The 24,128-nt window shown below is 43.4% G+C and overlaps 1 protein-coding gene across 1 annotated transcript in view; it reads right to left on the reverse strand.

Annotated features, from left to right (window-relative positions):
* Window positions 1-3,675: 3,675 nt before the first annotated feature.
* The window catches only part of PPP3CC (protein phosphatase 3 catalytic subunit gamma), a 69,646-nt gene continuing 49,193 nt past the window's right edge, over window positions 3,676-24,128 (reverse strand). The window contains exons 12-13 of the mRNA XM_068274686.1: window positions 16,878-16,898; window positions 3,676-7,071 (exon numbers count right to left, since the gene is read on the reverse strand). Coding sequence (XP_068130787.1) covers window positions 6,914-7,071; window positions 16,878-16,898 — 179 coding nt within the window. The 3' untranslated portion in view covers window positions 3,676-6,913. The remainder of the gene's footprint in view (window positions 7,072-16,877; window positions 16,899-24,128) is intronic.

Consider the following 24,128-nt stretch of genomic DNA (forward strand, 5'->3'; position numbering starts at 1 on the left):
GGTATGTTAGCAAGCACTGTAACAGTGACGTCTGCCTTCAACTGCCAATCACGTCATATCATGTGATCAGGATCTGGAGAAGGATGTTAGCACTACAACGCTGATTGGTGGTGGAAGAGGAGAGCCGGTGTAATGACACTCTCTGCTGCCCACACTGTTCTGCTGCCACGTCACTGCATTTTCTTGTGTGCATGAGCTGCAGGATTATTTTTCTCCTGTTACATCATCGCATTTTCTTGCACGCATGCGCAGTACATATCAGCTTATTCTGCTGATATGTGCTGCTGATATCTCTGCAGCTAGGCACCCTACACTCGCCAAAGTTTGAGTGTATGGAGGGGACCTCCTGAGCTACATTTGTATAAAATTGAAGCACTGGTTCCCGAGATGAGGCATATGAACCTTTCATGGGAACCTCTAAGACACGGAGCTGGAAATTGGCTCAGAGGTAGCTAGGGGGTCTCATCCATCCCCTCAAAATTTGGGGTGTGTATGAGGCCTACAATGTAAAGAATTGGCCAGGTAACTGTATGTCACAATAACATGATGATGTGCAGAGCAGTGATGTAGGCAGCACTAGGACAGTAAAATGTGACATTACACCGGTCCTGTATCTAGATCAGGTAAATATGAAGTGCTCCCTGCGCTACTCTGCATTGGGCTGCATCAAGCAGCCCAAGTTTAGCCAGCTGAGGCAGGAGTGCCCCAAGTTATGTAAAAGGAGATAACTCAGGCAGGGCAGTTAAAAGGTTAAATATGGGATGCTTCAGCGACCAACTAATTTTACTACCACTGACTTTGCCAACATGTCTGTGAAACTACTAATGAATGTGACCTGTGCTTTGCACTGAAGGGAACCTGTTATGACGTATTTTCCATAAGCTGCTCAATCAATACCGCCCAAGCTCTTCCCAGGCCTGCTCTAAGACTTTGTCAAACAGCATAAAAAGTTGAAGGACATCCTGTTCCTGAGGGTTGCTCCTCCACCAAGATAACCAACAACTGTCACATCACAAATATATACAACACTAATCACTGGCGCAACATAATTAGCAAAGATCCTCCCCACCCCCCAGGGCTTCTGTAACTCTAACTTTTCCATGCTATTTGATGATTAAAGAGCTGTGCCGAAGATCTTTGGTTATTTATTAAAACATCATATAAACCAAAAATCCTATCTCTGGTCAATCGAAACTCAATTAGGACTTCTCTATCAGAAAAGTTGTCAAGCTCTGTGTGTACCCTAAATATCCTAGGAGAAATCACTATGACTCTTCTCCTATCCTCTGCACCCTCAAAAACCCCATCTTACACAACTCAAGTGTCTCCATTTTGATCAATGTTGTCATGCGGTGAGCAATGCAGACAGCTATATATAGATGAAAAAGGGGACTGTAATTTTCACACGTTTAATGCTCTTTGTAAAATACAAACTGCCCAGTTCCACACCTCCTCCTACATGTGTAATAAGTTAGCACAGATCAGGAAGTAGCAGGAGTGTAACTACAAGGGAGCAGCCTTTGCAACCGCAGGGGAGCTCAGAGCCCCCAACTACTACTTCACTCCCTCTGATAAAGGGGTCCATCCTTCAGATCAGGTGTTTTTGTAGCTATACGTGTTATGGGTTTGAAGATAATGAGGCCTTACTTGTTTTATGACCCTTGCAAGTCGGGTTCCAGTCTCAAGGAGTAGGCAAGGGAAAGAGTGTCAGTATTGGGGAGCCCTAAAGTTTTGCTACGGGAGCCCCATGATTTGTAGTTACGCTCCTGGGAAGTAGTATAGATCTAGAGGAGCATCACTTGTACCAATCAGAAAACTGACCTCTCCAGTACTCACTTTACTCTCAGGAAGGCTGAGCTGTGCATGTGGCTGTTTCTGCCGATGCATCCAGCGTAACTAATGTGAAATTTGTATGACATCCATTGTGATGTATTGATCTATACTAAGGGTATTGCTTCAATTTTATTAACAAATGTAGAATGTCTAATTCTCTGGTCTTCAGCTGTAGTAGTATTTGAAGCCTCATACGAAGGCATCACTCACAATCCCCGCATAGAGCCTTCTGTCCATTGATGTTCCAGAGAAGGAATATCTTATCATCACCCTAATTCGCTAATTATACCTCAGAAAGGAATTAAGAAAACAGGAAAGGTAAATCATCTGTATTAGTAATTTGTCTTTGGATATCATAGCTAGTGCCCTACTTTGGAGCTCTTCTCTAATGATTGGTCAGCCGAGTATTTTCATGCCATATTAATTAAAAGTTACAACTTTGTGTCACCTCAAGCCCTTGTGATAGAAAGGGTTTTCTCTGTAGATAGCCCTAAAATGACCCCCCTAACACTGTTTATGTGCCCTGTCAGGGGGGAGAAGATGCGGGGGGGGGGGGGGGGGGGAGTGTACAAGGTTCGATAAAACCCCTTCAAGAAAGAGAATAAATTAAGCGCTCTTAGTTACAGCCATATGCGGAGAGACCAGCTATATATGGCTGCATCTCCATCCGCAATACATTCTGTGCATGCAGATCCGCCCAGTCACAGCAGAGCCACCCACGGCAGTGCAATCAGAGTGTAGTGTCACCCACAACAGAGTGTTCAGCCTGCAGGCCTCTTCTTGTGCTGCCCTCTGCAGGAGTCTGGGAATTCTATGTGCAGTACAAGGCCTAGGTACACAGCAGCTGCTAGTGGCACAGCGTAGTGTGCTGTGATCATACATTCCATGTCACACAGTGCTCTGCAGAGGCGGGCTACTTCCTCCCGGAGACAGATCTGAGGTGAATCAGGCACTGGACTTCTCAGAGAAAGTGTTGTGGCACAGGCTTGCTCTTTACACCAGCACCTCTTACCATCACTATACTATTGTTCAAATGTTATAAATATTTTATATTTTGCTCCTTATAAAAGCATTTGGCTACATTTAGAGCTTCCCCTTAAACTGACCAAAACCGGCTACAAACTAAAATGGGAAGAGCGAGCTTAGGGGGAGAGCAGGGCTTGGCTTCACCTCGTCCTAAAGATTGGCCAATCAAGATGGCAGGGGAAAAGGAGGGGGCATAAAAAAAAAGAAATCAACCTGCGTTAGGCCAGCCTAAAGGTGACTACTTACCAAACCATTTTTTATATTTACTTTCAATTCAAGAATTACAATCTATTTTTTTTTTTTTTAATTGACTGATTGATTTTTTGATTTTCAAAAACTGACCAATGTGTCACATCGTTGTTGGGGTGTCTTGGCACCCTATGGGAAAAAAAAGATACAGGAGACAAAAAAGGGAGCCCGATAGTGCAGTATGTCAATAGTAGGTGTGTGGAGAAATCAATTGATTGAAAGGGCTACTCACAAAGGAGGGTTGCAAGGAGCAACCGACCACAGGAAGCAGGTGGAGACCATAAACCAGACTCCACTCGGGGTGGTCCTGGACGGACCTGGTTGCGGTCGCTCTCTTAGATGAAAAAGGATGCACAAAACATTAACCGTGGTAAAACAACGGGTGTTCTGTCACCACCCCTCAGACAAACATGTACGGGGGTATAACTATGCACAATAAGGGAAAGAAGCGCCCTGATTTGAATAAAAGCTTTTAAAACCAGTTTAAAAACGAAAAAGAAAAATGAGGTATCTTACCTCAATGACGAAATCTCTGTAAACTTACAAAAGATTTTTATTTGAGCAAATAAAAATCTTTTGTAAGTTTACAGAGATTTCGTCATTGAGGTAAGATACCTCATTTTTCTTTTTCGTTTTTAAACTGGTTTTAAAAGCTTTTATTCAAATCAGGGCGCCTCTTTCCCTTATTGTGCAATGTGTCACATACACGTATTCAATGTCTCCCCAATTATGAAAGGAAAATGACTGAAAACTCTGAGAAAACTGCTTGGGCCTATACATGAAGAAATAACAATCTACCCTACGCCATTTACATTTCCTAAAAATTGGTCAGAGAAATCCGCCGCTCTTGATTGAAAAAAAGGACATTTCTTAAACGAATAAAACAAAGCTTTCATTTTTTCTGTACTACTGATAGTTTTGATCAAATTGCCGTGAAATTGAATCCTTTTATTGTATCGTGTGTGGCCACCTTAAGTCAGATTCATGATCTGTGACAACTTTTCATTGTCCCCCCCCTCCCCCAATATTTGTCAGAGCTCCGATATACTTCCTCACAACTTCAAATAAAATGACAAACTACCACAGAGTATTAACCTTGTCAAAGCCCTGAGAATAATGAAGTTCTATTGTTCTACCTTTACAAACAGTTGCTGATATGAAGAGCAAGCCACGTGCTGCCACTCTTTGAAAGCATGAGCAAGCTTACCTGTGTGGGTAGCAGAAAAACATACCTCACAGTTTCTCCAACCAGTGCCTCATTAGCACCAATGCACTGCTGTGAACTCATCATGTTACTTGCAGTAGCCCATGTGGACATGCAGTCTGTTCCTGGGTGCAGTGCAGGTGGCTCTGTGGCGGGTCAGGGAATGGGGGGGGCATGGGGAGGGGGCGGAATACACAACTGGCCCTTGTTTTATGGTAAAATACTGCAGCTGTAGCCGCCAAACAAACCCTACATTAAAAAACAGGGCTTTTATATTACACATGTATAAATATATATATAGAGAACGCAAATGACATTTACAAAGAGAATACAAACTGCGGGACAGACCAGCTCTGTGTGTGTGTGGTGTGTGTATGTACTCACAACTCATGTTTTACAAACGTGTGTTTTCTTGTCAGTCAGCGTGTGTCCATGTTCCAGGACTTGTGTGACCTTTTCTACAGCAGATGTTTGTGGTACAATAGTTATGCACCTTTTATTTACACAAATACCTGTATCATAGTTGGCTTAGTTTCCCACTCGTGTTTATCACTGTGGTACCTAAAAATTGTGTGTATACAGCAGCAACATTCAGTGTGTGTGGCGCAGTATGGGTCACCTGTACAGAATGTATGTACAGCAGTATGGCTCCAGTGTGTAGAGCAAAATGGGCCCTACATGCAATGCATCATGGGTACCGTGTGTGTGCTTTTAGGGTGTTTGTGGTACAGTACAAGTCCCTTGTATGAATATGTGTGTATGATTCTACAGGAGTAGGTCTGTAGTTCAGTATGAGTATGTGTATAGCACAGTATGCAAATGTTTGCGTAGGAGAGGAGGGGGGGGGGGGGGCTGGGGAGAGAGTGTGTGTGTGTGTGTGTCCTGTATGAGTATAGGAGTTTAATGGGTTTATCTGTCCGTCAGTACAGATTATAAATATAAATTTACGCGTGCAATAAATGTCCCTGCATGAGTAGATGATAAAATAATTATCAACTCTGTACAAGTGTGTGTACAGTACAGCATAAACTCACTGCATGACTATGTGTATAGTAGTGTAGACCCACACTACTGCTATGTGTATAGTAGTGTAGACCCACACTACTGCTATGTGTATAGTACAGTATGGACCCACATTACTGCTATGTGTATAGTACAGTATGGACCCACTATATAGCTATGTATATAGTAAAATATGGGCCCACTATATGGCTATGCATTTAGTACAGTATGGATCCACTGTGCATATAGTACAACATGGACCAACTGTATCTGTATGAATGTGTTTAGTACAGTAATGAACCACTGTACAGCTATGTGTACAGTACAGTATGGACCCATCATATAAATGTGTGTATGGTATAGTATGGATCCACTGATCAGATCTGCGTACAGTATAGATGCGCTGTACAAGTGTGTCTGTAGTGCTGCACGGACCCACTATTCGAGTAGTTTAGCATGAGTATGTATACACTGTACAACTATGCATACAGTATGGATGCACTATATGATTGGGTATTGTACAGTGTAAGTCCACTGTACATGTGTGAGTTATGTACAGTATGGATCCACTGTATGAGCTTATGCACAGTACTGAATAGATTCACTGTATGGGATTACTGTAGGAGTGTGTGTACAGTACAGTATGGCTCCACTGAATGAGTGTGTGTATAGCACGGTATGAGTGCCCTGCAGAAGTATGTGTGTAGTACAGTATGGCTTCCAATAGAAATGTGTTTGGTACAGTAAGGGCTCTCTGGAGGAGTATGTGTACAGTACAGTATAGACCCCCTATGTGTATTGTACAGGATACACTTCCTGTAGTATATTTAGCACGTAATATGGGTTCCCTGTAGAAATAGGTGTACAGTACAGGTCCTCTTTAGGAGTGTGTGTCTGTTATACAGTATGGTCCCTCTTTATTGAGCAGAGCAGAATGGGCACCACCTCCATATGCAATACACAATCCATGTAGAAATACAGATCCTTGGCAGCAATATTTGCCCACACCTGTATGGATCTAGCTTGGGTGTACAGCCGGATAGAATGTCAATCCAGTGGTATCGGGGACACCCCGTGTATCTGGCAGTGTGAACAAAGCACTATGGCCTCACTGTATATATGTATAAACAGTGTGTGTACATCAGAATATCGCTGCCCAGGTAATCTGTGTGTACAACTGTATGGTACCCCTGGCAGTGTACTGTTACCCCCCTCACCCCGTATGTGTGCACAGCAGCATGTATACACTGTGTGGGTGAACATGTCCAGCTGTATGGCTCCCCTGTATGTGCACACATGTATACTAGGGACTCCCCAGATAGCAGAACTGTGTGTGTAAGTAGCAGTGGAGATTGCTGTGTATATGGCAGTGTGGATTGCCTGGTATGGATATGCATGTACAGCTGGATTGCTGAACAGTGGGTATATGCAGCAGTAGTCAGTCTAGGACCCCTGTGCATGTATTCCCGTGTACAGCGCTATGGAGCCAATATGCATGTACTACAGTTTGTACTTGGCCTTAGCCTGGATTGAGAGTCCTGCCCTCGAGCACATGTTGTTGGTGGAGATGGTGGGAGAATGGTGCAGAGATTCTTAGGGTCACTGCTGGCCTCTGTTACTGTTCTTATCAGCGGAGTTCAGATTGATGTCCTGGGGGGTGGAGGGGCGGCGGGGGGGCATGCGCTCATTGATCCGGTCCAGACCCCGAGCTTCTTCAAAGCTGCGGATTTTGTGCTGTGGAGAGAAGCCTCGAACAGCTGCGGAGAGAAAACAGACAAAAGCAGATGAAGGAGAATATAACAGATGCCATCAGTCATTTCACAAAAAGTGCACTGAGCACCCAGAGTACATTTTTTTGTTTTTTTGTTGTTTTAACAATGAACAGCTGCAGCCAGCTATGGGGCACTTGCCAATTACACCAGTTTGCCCCATGGAAGCACCAGCCCTGTATTTCCCCATCTCGCCACACCCGGAACATTTTTCATGCAACCCGGCTGGAAAAAATTCTGGGGAGAACACTGTAGACATATGACTATGGCAGGGATTAGATTGTGAGCACCTCTGAGGGACAGTTAGTGACAAGACAATATACTCTGTACAGCGCTGCGGAAGATGTAGGCGCTATATAAATACTATATAATAATAATATTTGAGGGAGCGTCCTTGCTTACTTATGGGGAGCTGCTCCTCTAGCCCCTCATCCATTTGGCATTCACTATAAGCATCCGCAGCAGCCAGCAGTTCAAAGATTCCACCGGTGGAGCGTGGTTCCGGCCTACAGAATGCATGTTGGGAGATATAATCTGCAGATGTGAGTACAGAGATGAATTTACATCTGCTGACTACATCTCCCGGCATGCATTGCAGCGACCGGATGCACGCTCCATACCACAGGGACAGAGGGCTAGAGGAGCAGTCCCCCCCCCCCCCCCATAGTTAAGTAATGGTGCTCCCCCCAACCCTGCAATGGCAGCCTGCACTACTAACCAGCCTTATGGGGAGGTTCCTTGTAAAAAAAAAAAAAAAAAAGTATCCTGGGTGCTCAGTGTACATTTATTCCTCATTATCAATAAGTATTGTGGGTGCTGCCCACAGCAGGTTATTCACTTCATGTCACAGACTGTCCCTGAGTGGATACCTCAGTCTAATATCTAAGGCCAGGTACACACAGAAATTTTCACTTCAGATCCTACTTCCGATGAGAAAATGATTGGAACGGACAAAAAAGAAAATATACAGGCTATCGATTGCCACATGCTAAAAAATATCAATACAAATGCTATCGTTCAGTGTGCATGTCCTTTCAAATCATTTTCAATCAATAACGAATTAGAAAAATGATTGGAAGTATACGCTAACTTTCTTCTACATCCGATTAAGGTCAGATCTGAATATTGATACGATCACTCGCTTGCATAGACTCTGAATTGGAAATTGCAGGCTTGACCGTCTACAACCAATTTTTAAAGAAATCAGTTAAAGGGACTCCGAGCAGTGCAGAAACTATGGAAAGATGCATATCATTTTAAAGATCTCTTTCTCCTCTTTCCAATGATATATAAACCGCCGCCGTACGCCTTTTAGTTTTCGCTATTTTCGCGATTGAAATTGCCGCGGCCGCGATTTCAATCGCGAAAATAAAGAAAACTAAAAGGCGTAGAGCGACGATTTAGGTGTCGCCAGAAAGAGGAGAAAGAGCTTTAAAATGATATCCATCTTTCCATAGTTACTTGTATTACACAGGACGACACTTTCCCCAGTGTCAGCAGCTCCATTCAGCAGAAAAAGTCGCCCTGTGTAATACAATCTAACTATGGAAAGATGGATATCATTTTAAAGCTCTCTTTCTCCTCTTTCTGGCGACACCTAAATCGTTGCCCTACGCCTTTTAGTTTTCTTTATTTTCGCGATTGAAATTGCGGCCGCGGCAATTTCAATCGTGAAAATAGCGAAAACTAAAAGGCGTAGGGTGACGGTTTATATATCATTGGAAAGAGGAGAAACAGAGCTTTAAAATGATATGCATCTTTCCATAGTTTCTGCACTGCTCGGAGTCCCTTTAAAGTGGACCCAAATTAAAAATACAAGATTTCAGAAATAAAATCTATTTTCTAAATTATAATAATAAATAGCATAATTTTTTCATCTGCATGATGACAAATATAAAATATATTTTACATTTATTGGAGGAACCCCCTCCCTTCCTTTCATATTGCCGGGATTTTTCCGGCAAACTGGTGAAGGAGATAAAAAACAAAAACAAAACACAGGCTGCTACTGATGATGTCACAGGGAGGTGATCTCAGCTTGTGTGAGATTTCACATAGACGACACTCCTGTGAGGGAGGGTAGCTGATGACAAACTGATGACAAACACACCCATGATCTAAAACCTCCTAATAATCTCAGAAGTAATGGCTGCCACCTGTATAACCCTAGTTATGAGTAGAGAAGAGTGAAAAGCATACACTGAAATGCTCATAGACTTGAAGGAGTGTTTATTTATCTTTGTATGTGTCAGAGTGGCACAACTAAATATTTTGAATTAAAAAAATGTTTGGTTTGGGTCCGCTTTAACTTAGCAGCATGTATTGGGATGATAGAAGAAGCTGGAGAACTCGAAGGAAACTCGCAAAAACATGGGGAAAACATACAAATTCCATCCAGACAGTGGCCTCAATTCACTAAGATCATGCTGGTGATAATAAGGTAAGTGAAAAACGTATCCCCACACATCAATCGGTATTCTCAGCATTAATTCACTAAAGAAGTTTGCCTTATTAACATGTAGTGATAAGTTTACATAGGGAGAGTTTTGTCTTACCACTCCAGACCTTAAACGATAACTGAGGTATAAAAAAATAGTTTAACTTACCTGGGGCTTTTACTGGCCCCCTGCAGACGTCCAATGCCCGCAGCGGTACTCAAGGATCCTCCGGCCCCCGCCGTGGCTCACTTCCATTTTCTGCGACTTTAATGTCACGGGCCACTGCGTCTGCGCAGCCCTGGCTCGCTCCCGCTCACATTGTCGGGAGTGTCCTACACAGAATCTAGTATGCTGAGCCATCAAATTTGGCTTGCAAATGGTTCCCCCCACTTTGCATTATATCTGGCCCACTCTAGACAACTAGGGAAGCTATATTGGGAATAAAACCCTAGATCAACAGGGAAGCCATATGGGGGAGGGAGAGGGAAAGCAATAGACACCAGGGAACTGAATAGGGGGAAGGATGGGAGAGTCACTAGCCAAGAGAAAACTGTATATGGGAGGGAGTGGGGCATACATGTAATTAAGGCGCCGGGAAAAAAATATGACAGCCTTCATGTCTCTCACCTCAGGGACCTTTTTAAGAGTACTTGTGCATATTTTGGATACTTTCTTCATGCAGTATATAGCAATGGTAGGCTGCTTGTATTAAACTTGTTATACGACTTCAGTTTATGTATTTACATTCTCCAATATTACTTTGAAGTTTGTATTTCGTTAAGGTGTGTCTGGTCTATAACTGAAGACAGTTTCCTGGAATCACACAATTCCTGCATACCTCTGCATTCCTTTTCCACATTGCTGTTTATTTGATTAATACAAGGTTTACATGCAGTATGGTAATAACTGGTGCAGGAAAAAACCTATGATCAGTTAACTGAGTTCAGTAATATGTAAAAAAAAAACTAAAACTTGGCAGATGAGCTTTATGTCCCTAGGCTAATACATAAGACAAGGGGAAATGATCTAGGTATGAAGGAAAAAACATTTTGCCATCTATTTAGGAAGGGGTTCTTTAAAGTAAGAGTGGTTAAAATGTGGAATATTTAAACATGCATGCAAAGAAGGTTTGCATGCTTTCCTTCCATTTAAGGGCATCTGCAGCTATAAGTATAAGTTAATTCCCTGTAGAGTTGATCCAGGGATTTTGTCTGACTGCCACCTGGAGTCGGGAAGGATTTTTTTCCCCTTAAAGTTTAATTGGCCCAAGCCTTGTGAGGGTTTTTTGACTTCTGTTGTGATATAGCAGCCATTTTTGAACTTGTACCTTGTGTAAGCCATATTTTTTTCATTTTATGTCTGCTGTGGAAGGGAAATACTAGATTAGACTTGTATGTCTGTTAGAAATAATTGTCACCTGGACACTGGGTGAATTAGGAAGTGATCTTGAATGGGCTGCCTGATTCAACCTGTCTCTGTCACCTGTGAAAGGTAAATCTGCATTTTTCTGTAAAGGGGCTGTGAATCTAAATGGAATATACCAGCTAAGTTAAATAACCCAAAGACACCTGGACATTATGTCAATTAGAAAATATCCTGCTGGCCTCGACCACAAGGAAACGGTTAATTAGACAATTACCCAACCATTTGTCAGAAATAGTCTGATGTTCTTGAAAGGCGTTTGCATCGCATTTGAAGTCTGTATACACGTATACAGCCACCAGTAGTTTCAAATACATAATGGGACTGTCTAAAGTCTAGAGTCTGGGAAGGTTGAAGCAGGACAGGAAACTGAAATTTGCATATAAAAGCAAGCTGTGGATATTTCAAGAGGTCTTTGCAAACCGTGAGGTCATTATCTGAGGAAGATAGATTATTTATGATTTGTAGCCTCAGGTTACACTTCTTGCTATAAAAATCAGAGTGGAAGATTCAGAACTCATAGCTCCCCAGGAGATAGCAAGAAGTTAGGACTACCCTGGTCTAACCAGCTGCGTCCTCCCGCAAAATCAAGTTCAGACCTTCGTGCAGGTAACGTGATTCTTCGGTTATTCCTGTTTTTATTTTTGGAAACTGCCTTGTTGTGTGTCCTTGAACTTTTTACTTTGTTTTCTTGTAAATATATATATATATATATATATATATATATATATATATATATATATATATATATATATATCTATCTTTCTGCACTGTTCCACTTTTTTGGAATATTAAATCTTTATTTAAAGGGACCTCAAGCAGTAATTAAAATCAAAAAAACTTTCACTTACCTGGGGCTTCCTCCAGCCCACCGTAGGCTACGAGGTCCCCCACCGTCCTCCTGACTCTTCTGCGGGACCCACTGGCGGCTCTGTTGGTGGCGACACCCTGGTCAGGTGTCAGGCCGACACTTCCTAGCTTTGAATCCTTGGGACTCGCTTCGCGTCATCGCGCCGGAAGCTCAGCATCATCACGGCAGCCGGCGCCATGACGCGAAGCTGGCGCCAAGGATTCAAAACTAGGAAGTGTCGGCCTGACACCCGATCCGGGTGTCGCCGCCAACGGAGCCACCAGTGGGACCCACAGAATAGTCAAGAGGACTGCGGGGGACCTCGCAGCCTACAATGGGCTGGAGGAAGCTCCAGGTAAGTGAAGGGCTGGAGGAAGCTCCAGGCAAATGAAAGTTTTGATTTTAATTACTGCTCGGGGTCCCTTTAATAAGCCTGTCTTCTGATGTACTAAGCAGAGCTCGCATCTCGTAGAGAGAGACTGCAGTGTGATTGTATTGCAAGTTCAGTGCCCGATTGTATGCTGGTATTGTGCCTCGCTACCGTGTGAGATTGTGTGTGTGTGTCTCATTCTTGTACATTGGCCTAAAGCTGACCCAATGTATGTAAACGCCAGTCGAAGTGTGTAGCAGTACCGTCGTGGATGGCTGCTGGTAGTGGCAGAGTAGTGTTGGCTTGAATAAGGCTGCCCCCCTTCTCAATCTGGTCAAAAAGAAAGCCCCAGATGGGAACTGTCTCTGCAGGATTGCCGTGGTGCTGGTTCCTGACACCTTCCCCTAGATCAACTGGGAGATATAAGGGTGCAGAAGAGGAAGGTACCTAATGCTTACTTATTTGTTTATTATTATTATTATTATTATTATTAGTCTCATTGGATTTGATGGATGAATGTATTTTTTTCAACCAAATTAAGGCTCAGTGCACATCAAAAAGGCTTCTTTTCCACCATTATCCCTGACCCACTACTGATCCTCCTTATGGCTGACCTTGCGGAGAACACATCCCAACAGGATTGATAACTATGCCGGGTGCCATGTTTTTGACTGTGTGATCTCTACATGCTGCAACCTATGGCTGAATACATCTATGCTTCCGCTTTCACTGCATGAACTATTGCCTAGAAGCCTCTGCTTTGTCGTGCTTGTGCCTCACTGCGCTTATGCTTTATCATATATGCTGGAACATTGTGTCTAACTAACAGCAAGCTTCAAGTCTTGCATTTGCTACATGTTGCCACATCTGATGACATACATCTATGGCAGGTTGCTTTTGCCTTCAAGGAACTGTCCTTTTTGACTCAATCAAAAATCTGTATATGGTCATCTTTGGATAACATCTTTGAGGAATATATTCTTCATCAGCGACCCCTGCGAGTGGGGGGGTCATTGTTCTAAGGCAACAGTGTGTGCGCATGTTCCATGAACTATCCATCCAGTGGAATACGACATCTTTCAGTCCATTCTTTTGCCAGCGCAGATACATAAATCCTTTGTCTTTTTGGATCTTGGCACCAGTTTTTTGGATTAGTGGGGACTGCAGCCCCATCCATGAAGGGTCAGGGAGTAGTGTGGAATATTAGCCTTACCTTTTGTATTGGTTTTAGTGGGTTTTATGTACTTGTATTGTAAGAGGGATAGTGTTTTCTTATGTATATATCATATTTGCTAGATACATTTTTCAATAAAGTATTTTACTTATCTTCATGCACCAAAGAGCCAATTCTCTCTCTTGTTTACCTTTTTGCACACCAAAAAGCACTAGCATAAAAGCAAACGCTTAGTGCTTTTTGAAGTGATTTTTTTAAGGTGATTCTAGGCATGTGCCTAGTGATTTTCAAAGCATGCCTAGTGAACAGCTTCTGTAACAAAAACGCTTGGAAAATTTCTTTGATCTAGCGCTTTTCAGAGCGATTTTCTACTTTCCTATACTTAACATTGAGGCTGAATCACCTCAGAAATCAGCAAAAATGCTGCAGCACCAGAGTTTGCGTTTGGGGAAAAAAATAAATGCTGTGGTGTGCACCATCCCATTGAAATACATTAGCAAAGCACTTTTCAAAGCGCAAATATTTTTAAAAATGCTCAGAACCGCTCTTGGTGTGCACAAGCCCTAACTATGTAACTACCATGTGTACAATTTGGAGTGCTGCTGCCTTGTTATAAATTGTACTAATACTAAAATCAAAGTGACATGCTCCCTGCTGGACAGGAAGTAGTTAGTGGATATTTAGAGCCAATACTGCAATCTATAAAGATAGTTGTGATGACATTGACCTTATGCAATAATGGGCTGAGTGGTACCATTCAGCAATGCACTACAGAATCTGCGTCATTTAAAGCACTTCCGTCGCATTGTGTCGCACCAAGGGTACTGTGGTCAGTCACATAGAGACTAATGGGCACTGCGACCTGGGAGCGGTGGGGGAGAGTACCACTACGTGACGTGACCATGTGCAAGGGTGTGCAAGGGGCCTAAGAATGTATGGCGGACAGTTCGTGACATGAAAACGGGCTCCTTAAAGCAGTGCAAAAGGTGTCAGTGCTATATAAACACACAATAATAATAATAAATATAGAAGTATGACTGTGCTCTTCCACTTGTATTTTCATATACCTATAGGAGAATGCTCAACATAGTGCATTACTGTTATAACAGTTCCAGTCACACCACCAGTGATCCACAAGTGCTCCGCACAGTGTACTGCGCACACTAAGCCCCCTCAAGCATATAAGCTCACCAAATTACATGCACCTCAAACATCAAGTGGGTATAGCTTTTTTTTCTCTCTGACTAATACACGGAACACTGTCCTGGGACAGTTGTGAGGTATGTGTAACTACTGAGGAGAAGAGAGTTCTAAGATTCATCTGCTGGCCGGTTTAAATTTATTAGGAGTTGAAGTCAGTGCATTATTCCCCGACTGATTCCAGGTACCCAAAAATGACTCAGACTCCACAGCCCTGGTAATTCGCAATCCATCCATCAAATGAAGACAACTTGGTTCAATTGATCCACACTCTGTCCTAACACCAGAAAATGGTCCAGTGTACATTTTTAGGTGTCATGAAATCAACGGAGGACCTTGTGTTAGTTGAAGATCTAGGGACTCATCATTATGACCTGGATTAAAGAAACTTTTAAGCAAGTTGGAGCGGCTTCCGTGTTTGAGTTCTGGAGAAAAAAACCGCTAGACCCACCTGATGTTTGAGGTGGATGTAATCTGGTGAGCTCATATGCTTGAGGGGGCTTAGTGTGCGCAATACACTGTGTGGAGCAGTTGTGGATCACTGGTGGTGTGCTGTGACTGGAACTGGTATAACAGTAATGCATTATGTAGAGCATTCTCTTATAAGTATATGAATATAGAAGTGGAAGAGCGCTGTCATACGTCTATATTTGTGACTTTTCCCTGAACACTCTAATAGCGATCACACGATGGACATGCTTAAAGAGACTCTGTAACAAAAAAAAAAGTTACTCAGAGAGGGGGGAAGCCTCAGGGTCTCAATAAGGCTTCCCCCTTCGCTGTAACTGCAGGCAATCCAGCGCTGGCTCCCCCGAAGCGTCCCACAATCCTCGCTCGACAAGCCTGACAAGGCTTGATATATTAACCTTCCCTGGCTCCAGCGGGGGCGCTGTTGCGGCTCTCAGCATGGAGATTGGACCCGACAGAGATCGGCTATTTCGGGCCTCTCTACTATGCTGGCGCAGGAGATTTGCGCCTGCGCATTACAGCGGACCTACAGTGATCGGCTATTTCCGCCTATCTCCGAGCGGAGAGCCGATACTGCGCCTGCACTGGAGCCGGGAAGGTAAATATTTACATCCCTGCTGTTCGGAGGGGCACAGCGAGACCGCCGTGAAACACAGGAAGACGGGGGAAGCCTCGATAGGATCCGGAGGCTTCCCCCACCCGAGGTGAGTACCCACCAGGGGAACGTTTTTTAGTTACAGGTTTTCTTTAAAGGGAAGGTTCAGGGAGTAGCATGCTTCGCATGCTCCCGATGGCGCGCCCGACCTGGCCACGCCAGCTCGGGCTTCTTCTGTGCTCCAATCTGCGTCTCACTGGTGCGCGCTGACGTTATCGGACATCCTCTGGGCTGTACTGCGCAGGCTCAGTAGTTCTGAGCCTGCTCAGTACAGCCCGGAGGACGTTCGATGACGTCAGCGCGCACCAGTAAGACGCAGATTGGAGCACAGAAGAAGCCAGGTCAGGCGCGCCACCGGAGACCACCGGGAGCCTGCGAAGCGGCGCCGAGGGCACGTCCTGCCTGCCACGGGTAAGTGGATTTGGATTTTTATTTTGCTACTCCCTGAACCTTCCCTTTAAGTTCAATAACATCAGAGTAATAAAAGAGTATATTCAATAAACTGTGGTAAGCAGAGTAACATGAGTAACATTTTGCCGCACGATAAGCAGAGTGCATCAATATGTAGTGAGACTTTATGTGTGTTATTCTGCTTACCACAGTTTAGTGAGAAATACCGCCTAATACCCGAAAATGGACGTTCTTTGATTTGAAATGCGGTAGCGAACAGATTTCAGGTCAATTCTGTCTTACAGGTAAACCTTGATCTACATTTCTGTAAAAAAGAAAAGATTTAGAAGTACTGCACAGTAATCATCTGACTGCACTATAGCACCCTCTTGTGTCAGTTTTGATACCTACAGTGTTAAAATGGACAAATATTACAAATGAAAGTAGTGTCTGATGGGAATCAGCTGATGCCAGATAAGCATGCTTTCTAGTTGCTTGAGACTCGATGTTAAAAATAGGCCTAGCTAATACAGTACTATTCCTCACTCTATAGACATAACATGAACTCTGCACACGATACAGTAATGGAAAGTATATTAACCTTGGGGGAGCCGTGGTACCCAGTCTAAGCACAGCAGAGCCCACAAAACACTGGCTTCCACCACTGTCAGTGCTGCCAATGATTAGTGCTGGTTGGTTGAGACTGCTGGTTAGCGGAGTTCCAGATAACCGGTACTCTGCTGTATTACTTGTTGTGATTATATTGCATACATTTATGACAGTACATGTTTTATATAGAGCCTGTTATGGTGAGAAATGTCTCTTACCTTCCTGAGCTTCAACTGTGGCTGTATAGGAAACACAAAAGGAATAAAGATTCAGCAGTCATTCAAATTAGAAGCCTAACCAAGAGCAGAACTGTACTTAGAGTCAGTGCTGGACTTCATCTATCAGCATTTCTGTTATAAGCTGTCCAATAAAGCTATCAGAGTCAAAACACTGCCACCATTTAAGGAGCAAAAAATAATTACATCTCACTGGCAACTACACAGCAAGAAACAAGCATACAGGGGGTCAATATGATGTCTGCTTAACAAAAGGAAATCTCTTTGTGACTTTGCCATAGCTCCCAACTGTTTCTCTTTTGGAGGGACAGCCCCTCTTTGGGAACTAAATCCCACTGCCCCTCTTTCTTCCTCATGTGTCCCTCTTTCAGGATTGATGTACAGATTTGCGTAAATATGCATTTTTCTACTGAGAAATGTGCTTAATTGACTCTAAACGTTATTCCCATCCTTTAAATTGATATATTGAAATGTTAATAAAAAGGAAAATGAACCAGGATATAAAGGACCAGTGTGGTTTGAATTATAAAATAACATGTTTTTCCTATGAAATCTTTACGGTATGTGTGACCAGGGGTGTGTCCAGGGCGTGATTATGGGTGTGGTAGGGGTGTGGCTTTAGTGTCACTCTTTCTTATCTCAAAAAGTTTGGAGGCATGCTTTTTCACTACAAATAAAATAATGTGTGTGTATATATGTGTATGTATATGTACAGTATATGTATATGTGTGGTGGGATGGCTGAAGGGGGTCATGGTGCCCAAACTGTTATGGGGAGGTCTTGGCGGCCACACTTGTTATATGACTCGTGCCAGAAGTGCTCACTGCAGGCGAGACAGAATAAGAGCCCATGATCCATACCTTGATAATGTAAGTATTATTGTGTTGTGTATAACTTTAACAGCTCCCATTGTTTTGGATAGGCATTTAAAGTGATCATCAATCCAGTTGTATGTTTATTTTTGCTCCGTTTCAAAAAAACACTCTGCCTGTCCCCACAAGCAAGGGGTTAAAGCACTCTAGCTACTTGCAGAACAAACGTTTTTAACAACTTTCCTTGACAGTTTTGTAAGTGAAAGGTACATAAGATGATTTATAATCAATCAGATAAGAGGGAAGATAGCTGTATCTGAGGAACATAGTCCGCCAGCAGTGGCCATAAACCAGTGATGACAGATGGAATTCATAGAGGCATAAAACAGATGGTTGGACAGTGGTTGCTGTGGTATTCAATGCTTGGTAAAACTGCCAGCTTTAGTAGCTAAGACTGTGTGATTTTAACCACTTAAAGACCACAGTCTTTTCGCCCCTTAAAGAGAGAGTCTGAAGCGAGAAAAAATCTCGCTTCAGACCTCATAGATAGCAGGGGCACACGTGCCCCTGCTAAAACGCCGCTATCCCGCGGCTTAACGAGGGTCCCTTCACCCCCAAATCCCCTCGGTGCAGCGGGGGAGCGCTTCCTGGTTGGGACAGGGCTAACTGCCGCAGCCCTGCCCCACGCGCGTCTGTCAGCGCGTATCTCCGCCTCTCCCCCGCCCCTCTCAGTCTTCCTTCACTGAGAGGGGCGGGGGAGAGGCGGCAATGTGCCGCTGATAGACGTGACTGGAGGCAGGGCTGCAGCAGTTAGCCCTGCCTCCAGGAAGAAATAAATCTCGACCAAGTCTACGACCAACTATTGCAGGGGTGGGTTTGGGGGTGAAGGGACCCCCGTTTAGCGGCGCGATAGTGGCGGTTTAGCAGGGGCACACATGCCCCTGCTAACTATGAGCTCTGAAGCGAGATTTATTCTCGCTTCAGAGTCTCTTTAAGGACCAGAGCCTTTTTCTCAATTCAGACCACTGCAGCTTTCACGGTTTATTGCTCGGTCATCCAACCTACTACCTAAAGGAATTTTACCTCCTTTTCTTGTCACTAATACAGCTTTCTTTTGGTGCTATTTGATTGCTGCTGTGAGTTTTAGTTTTTATTATATTCATCAAAAAATACATGAATTTTGTCAATTTTTTTTTTATTTCTGTGCTGACATTTTTCAAATAAAGTAAAATTTCTGTATACATTTTTGTCCAAATTTATTGTCCTACATGTCTTTGATAAAAAAAAATCCATTCAGTGTATATTTATTGGTTTGGGTAAAAGCTATAGCGTTTACAAACTATGGTGCCAAAAGTGAATTTTCCCATTTTGAAGCATCTCTGACTTTTCTGACCACTTGTCATGTTTCATGAGGTGCTAAAATTCCAGGATAGTATAAATACCCCCCAAATGACCCCATTTTGGAAAGAAGACATCCCAAAGTATTCACTGAGAGGCATGGTGAGTTCATAGAAGATTTTATTTTTTGTCACAAGTTAGCGGAAAATGACACTTTGAGACAAAAAAAAAAGTTTCTCTTTCTTCTAACTTGCGACAAAAAAAAAAAAAAATGAAATCTGCCACGGACTCACTATGCTCCTCTCTGAATACCTTGAAGTGTCTACTTTCCAAAATGGGGTCATTTGTGGGGTGTTCACTGTCTTGGCATTTTGGGGGTGCCTAATTGTAAGCACCCCTGTAAAGCCTAAAGGTGCTCATTGGACTTTAGGCCCCTTAGCGCAGTTAGGCTGCAAAAAAGTGCCACACATGTGGTATTGCCGTACTCAGGAGAAGTAGTATAATGTGTTTTTGGGTGTATTTTTACACATAACCATGCTGGGTGGGAGAAATATCTCTGTAAATGACAATTTTTTTATTTTCTTTTACACACAATTGTCCATTTACAGAGATATTTCTCCCACTCAGCATGGGTATGTGTAAAAATACACCCCAAAACACATTATACTACTTCTCCTGAGTACGGCGATACCACATGTGTGGCACTTTTTTGCACCCTAAGTAGCTAAGGGGCCCAAAGTCCAATGAGTACCTTTAGGATTTCACAGGTCATTTTGCGACATTTGGTTTCAAGACTACTCCTCACGGTTTAGGGCCCCTAAAATGCCAGGGCAGTATAGGAACCCCACAAATGACCCCATTTTAGAAAGAAGACACCCCAAAGTATTCCTTTAGGAGTATGGTGAGTTCATAGAAGTTTTTTTTTTTTTTTGTAACAAGTTAGCGGAAATTGATTTTAATTGTTTTTTTGGTTTTTTTTACAAAGTGTCATTTTCCACTAACTTGTGACAAAAAATAAAATCTATGAACTCACCATACTCCTAACTGAATACCTTTGGGTATCTTCTTTCTGAAATGGGGTCATTTGTGGGGTTCCTATACTGCCCTGGCATTTTAGGGGCTCTAAACCGTGAGGAGTAGTCTTGAAACCAAATGTCGCAAAATGGCCTGTGAAATCCTAAAGGTACTCATTGGACTTTGGGCCCCTTAGCGCACTTGGGGTGCAAAAAAGTGCCACACATGTGGTACCGCCGTACTCAGGAGAAGTAGTATAATGTGTTTTGTGGTGTATTTTTACACATACCCATGATGGGTGGGAGAAATATCACTGTAAATGACAATTTTTTTTTCTACACACAATTGTCCATTTACAGAGAGATTTCTCCCACCCAGCGTGGGTATGTATAAAAATACACTCCAAAACACATTATACTACTTCTTCTGAGTACGGCGATACCACATGTGTGACACTTTTTTGCAACCTAGGTGCGCTAAGGGGCCTAACGTCCTATTCACAGGTAATTTTGAGGCATTTGGATTCTAGACTACTCCTCACGGTTTAGGGCCCCTAAAATGCCAGGGCAGTATAGGAACCCCACAAGTGACCCCATTTTGGAAAGAAGACAACCCAAGGTATTCTGTTAGGAGTATGGCGAGTTCATAGAAGATTTTTTTTTCTGTCACACGTTAGCGTAAATACCCCTAAACACCGCCGATGGGCGTATTGCGGTTGTTTGGCCCCAGCCCTTGCTGCCGCCCATCGGCTTAAGGCGGTCTGCAAGTGGTTAATTGATATACCGTATACAAAACGTAATGCTATATAAAATGAATGTGAGTTAAGCAATTATGATTATTTTGATTTTAGGTCTGTTTTATTGACCCGAGGTAGCTGGTGACGACCCGTGAAACACGTTGTCAAGAGTATAAGGGCCCTTTCACACCTGGGTGGTGCAATATTTTTACTGCACCCCAGCATCGGGCAATAAAAGTCTATGGAGACTCTCTTACTGCCACTGTATGGCGCGTCGCGATGGAAGTGGCGTTTGTTTGCCACATCCCTGACGCTTTCGTGCACTGCAGCATACCCAAAAGAGAAAGTGATGGCAAGTGCAGGTCACTTCTTGCGTGGCTGGTGTCCAGACAGGGAGCTCCGCGTACTAACGCAGTGTTCCCTAAAGGCCTGTTTCTGGCAGTGTGATGAGGTGCAGTGAGCGTGGCTGTGTTTGCAGTGTGAAACTGTCCTAACTGTTTTTTGATCATTAAATATTCTTTTTTCCCCATTCACTTGTGTAACTCAATATATGAGGCAAAATACCTCTTTATACCTAGTGGCTGCAGCTCTGGCGCTTTGAGTCCGCCAGGAGAAAAGCGCAATATAAAATATATAAATTTGTCTTTGTCATTTGTCTTTATACAATAATTTTTCTTCTGTATGTTAACCCACACCAAATATAAATATAATGGGCGCCTCTCCAACAACCAAATCCCCTTTGTAGTTTTAGTAGTGTGGCAGTAGTTTGTGCGCTACCGCCGCTATTATTTCAGCTGTGTGGTCGGACATCTGAGAAGATCTTGGCTGTTGGGAAGTGATTGTGCCCGCTAATGGCACTAGCCCATAAAGTGAACCCGAAGCAGCATAATGAGATAATCATCTGACTATACAGTGCAAAACATATTAATAACGAGACTGTTTTTCTTGTTTTATTTTGCTGTTTGAAATAGTTAATTTTTATACATGCAAGTGACAGAGGGACAAAGGTGTCCCTTTTTGTGCCACCTCTGTCCCCTTTACTTTTTCTACCCCCCCCCCCCCCCCCCCCTCACTTCCAGTGTTCTCCTGTGCCCTCCATTTCCCAAGTGCTTTCAGTTTCCCCCTCTGTGCCACCTCTGTTCCCCTGTGCCTCCAGTGTCTCCCTCTGTGCCACCTTTGTTCCCTCGTACCTTTAGTGTACCCCTCCGTTTCCCCAGTGCTTTCGTGTCCCCCTCTGTGCCACCTCTTTTCCTTCATGCCTTCAGTGTCCCTATGTCACCTTTGTTCCCCTGTGCCTTCAGTGTCCCCCTCCTGGGCCACCTCTGCCTCCCCTCCCCCCGCCATGTCACCTCTGTACCCCGTGCCCTCAGTGTATCAAAGTAAAATGTCATTTTAGGCCTCAATCCCTCTATAAGCGCTGCTGTGCGCAGTTCAGCAGCGCGTATAGTAAGCGACACGTAAGAACAGTAGAGGGGCATAGACACCTCTTCTACCGTTCTCATCATACGAGTAGTGGCTGGATAGTATACTGGTTAAAGCGGTATCGTCACCATTAAAATCAAATTTCAACAGCAACTGGTATGAGTGTATTAAGTGATAAAGATGCTAATCCTGCATTCAAAACTTTTTCTGCTGTTAGGATTTGGAGTTATCACATACTTAAGGAACACTGGCCCTTTAGTAGTCGTGCCAAAGAATTGCATGCTGGGGGTTCTTTTTATCTATAATGTATTCCTCCTCTTCCCTCTATTTCCCTGCCAGCTTCTTATCTGAAACCTAATCCCCTACTTACTTGTGTTTACAAGCAAGGCTGAAGTGATTCAGCGATTGGAGGAGACAAGAAAAAAAGTAAAGGGCAGAAATGACATCACGAGTTAGCCTTAACTGTGGGCAAAAGACATGTCCCCCACCAGGAGCAGAATTCTTGTAATTTACTATATAACATTCACTGAAATCAAAACGTGGACAGTATAATACATGTGTTATGTAAGTAGATCAAGTATTTATCTACTTATGTATGTGTTTTTTTCCCCTGGCATAGTATGGCTGATCCTACTGCTTTAAGGGCACCGCCTTTGACATGGGAGACCAGGGTTCCTGGCTGTGGTCAGTACCTATTCAGTGAGTTCAAGGCAAGACTCCCTAACACTGCCAAGGTGGCCACTTAAGCGCGTCCCAGTGGCTGCCTCTTGAGCTCTTTGACAAATGTTCAGATTATTATATGCGCTGCACAGACGTGTGATGCGCTATCGCACTGCTGCATGCACTTCTCGGAAATTGCAGTGCTGACCCATTCACTGTGGTGAATGGAATCAGCAGTGCAGCGCTAAATAGCGCAGATGACGCATTGCGTTCCAATCGCACAGCCATCTTTTTTATTTGAATTTTTTACTTGTTCTCACAGAATCAAACCTTCACATTTTTTGGCCGTTTGTTTCGGTGGGTCGTTTGTGTGTCGGGTGTTTGTAAGTCTGTGACTACCTGTACATGACAAAGTTCTCTGCTCTCCCAGTATGGGATTTGAACAAATAAAGTATTATTGGACCTGTTATCTGAGCTTAGCTAATCACTGTCTGACATAAGGAAGGTACAGTTAAAGAGACACTGAAGCAAAAAAAAAATATGATATGATTTGTATGTGTAGTACAGCTAAGGGCGTGGCCATATGGGGACAAGGTAGGTCGTTTTTAGGAAGTTAGCAGAATCTTATATTAACATGATCTGAAAAGAACTATAAGGACATTTCATTTCATACCAAATTCCCTTTAAAGAACATATTAAAAACATCAGACTTGGCAGGATTGTTTATGGGGTTGCAGCAGAAATTTCCCCTGCAGCTGCATGCTGCTCAGACTTGTGCGGCTGCGGAGGATGGAATGGCAGAGGATGGGAACTAGGAGCCTCAGTACAATTCTTCCATACAAAGTCATTGCTGTAGGGAGCAGGAAGCACCCTGGGTGAGGCGCTGTGTGACTCCCAGAATCTAATGTACAAGCTGCTTTTCTGATACTCGAATATACTGAAGCCAGTGCTGGAAAGATATGATAGACTAGTTAGAAAAGCAGTGACGATATTATGCTGAACCTCTAAACATAAACCTGCACAGTGACATAGTGGTTAGGGCTCTTGCCTAGTAGCGCTGGGTCAATTATCAGCCAGGGCACTACATGCACAGAGTTAGTATGTTCTCCCCGTGTCTGTATGGGTTTCCTCCAGGCACCAAAATTTTCCTCCCACATCACAGTATTCTCCCCAGAATTTTTTTCCAGCCGGGTGGCATGAAAAAGTAGCTGGGTGGGTTGCAATCAGGGGAATGCAGGGCCGGCAACTCTG

Source organism: Hyperolius riggenbachi, chromosome 3 (genome assembly GCF_040937935.1).
Source record: "Hyperolius riggenbachi isolate aHypRig1 chromosome 3, aHypRig1.pri, whole genome shotgun sequence".
NCBI lineage: Eukaryota > Metazoa > Chordata > Amphibia > Anura > Hyperoliidae > Hyperolius > Hyperolius riggenbachi.